Source organism: Oryza sativa, chromosome 9, assembly GCF_034140825.1.
Source record: "Oryza sativa Japonica Group chromosome 9, ASM3414082v1".
Taxonomy (NCBI): domain Eukaryota; kingdom Viridiplantae; phylum Streptophyta; class Magnoliopsida; order Poales; family Poaceae; genus Oryza; species Oryza sativa.
In genome coordinates, this window is record NC_089043.1 from 10,154,343 (window position 1) to 10,156,131 (window position 1,789).

Genomic DNA, 1,789 nt, shown 5'->3' on the forward strand with positions numbered 1-1,789 from the left:
TTTAATTGTGGTTTCGTTGGCTAATACCGAGATATTACGCGTGACCTACATGAAAATTTCATTGTAGCAATATTTTTTTTCTTTATGCACAAATCTTAATATAATACGATGGTCACAAATATAAAAGTTTTGGAGGAAAAAAAACTGGCGAAAATTTTTCTAACAATTTCGAAAAAAAAAACTATTTTCTGGATTTTTCTCCACGTCATCGGGCGAGGCCATGAGCAGTGGCCATGCAAAGCTCACCCTCCACGTAATCCTCACTAGAGGCAGCGCTAACGCCACGTGTCACTCAAACCTCTTCCTCTTCTTTCCCTCGCCTCGCCTCGCCTCGTCGCCGGCGTCCGCGTGCAGCGTCCGGCGATGCGCCGCTCGGCCACGGAGCCATGAAGGCCTCGGTGAAGCTCCGGGAGGACGGGGCGGCGCCGCTGCTGCGCGCGAAGCTCCCCGTGGCGCTCTTCTCCGTGCCCGCCGTCGCCTCCCTCACCGCCGGCGACCCCGCCAACCTCCGCCTCTCCCTCGCCACCGCCGCGCCGGCGCTCCCTTCCATCCGCCTCTCCTACGCGCCCAACCGCGCCACCTCGCCGCTCTCCCTCGCCGTCGTCCTTGGCTCCGGCCCCGGCGGCTCCCCCTCCTCCTCCGGCGCCGCCGCCTCGGCCATCACCATGGCCGTCGAGGTCAACACCGCCGGCGCCGTCTCCTTCTCGCTCGCCCTCAAGCCTTCGCTGGGCGACTTCGCCGTGCGCAAGCGGTTCGACTCCGCCGCCGCCGGAGGCGGAGGTGGCTCAGGTTCTTCGGCTTCGGCGGCGTCGGAGGTGACGATGAGGAGCGCCATCCCGGTGCGCGGCGGCGCGGCGGCGGTGAGCGTCAGGTGGGGCGTGAGGATTCCCGCCGAGGTGACCGCCGGCGGGGAGGAGGGCGCGGCGGCGCTGGCGCTGCGGAGGCTGCCGTTCTTGGTTCTTGGCAAGGTAACGGTCGAGAGGCGGCCACCGCCACCGCCGGCGAGCACCGCCGAGGAGACGACGACGACGACGGTGGAGAAGACGAGGAGGGAGAACGAGAGGCTGACGAGGGAGCTGGACGAGCTCCGGGCAGCGGCAACGGAGAAGACGGAGAGGAAGATGACCTCGGCTGCCGCTGGTCGCCGGAGCAGCGGGTGGAGGTCGCCGGAGATGGCCGGAGATCGGAAGACCGTTGATTTGGGCCGGTGATTCGTGGCTGTTGGATTCACATGTACATAGGTCAGCAACGAATGTATCAGTGAACTTCTCAGAAATCTGAAGAAATATTTTGTCCAGTTGAATCATTAATTGGATGGTTCACTTCATATTAGTAGTTGAGAAGAATTCATGTTCAGATGTGTATTTCGTTTGTGATAATTGAATGGTGCCTGGGTAGTGTAGTCTTAGCTCCAACGCTAATGCTGTTTGCAAAGAAATTGTCAAAATGGTATGGAACTCGAATTCTTCAAATATGAAAACGGACCGGGTACCGTGCATTTTTCACTGAATTTTTAAGTTAGGAAAAAACAATGAATTCATTTACACATATTTAGTTATCAGAGAGCTATGCCACACAAATTGGGAAATGGTGCTAAAGCTTGGATCATGCACATTCTCAGGAGAAGGCTTTTGGTCTCCGATGGCTGCCGACATGGATTCACCAGCTTTGAGCTGAGACGATGAGTGACATGTTCTTTTTTTCAATCCCTCCCTTCTCTCTTTTTTGCTCTTCCTTACGAATGTGCCTCTCCTATTCAAAATTTCCTCTTTTCTATATTATAAACATA

The 1,789-nt window shown here is 55.9% G+C and overlaps 1 protein-coding gene across 1 annotated transcript; it reads left to right on the forward strand.

Annotated features, from left to right (window-relative positions):
• The first annotated feature begins 248 nt into the window (after positions 1–248).
• LOC107276982 (uncharacterized) lies at positions 249–1,356 on the forward strand. The gene has a single exon (XM_015755569.3). The coding sequence runs from the start codon at positions 387–389 to the stop codon at positions 1,209–1,211; it is 825 nt and encodes a 274-aa protein (XP_015611055.1). The 5' UTR covers positions 249–386; the 3' UTR covers positions 1,212–1,356.
• The last annotated feature ends 433 nt before the right edge of the window (positions 1,357–1,789 follow it).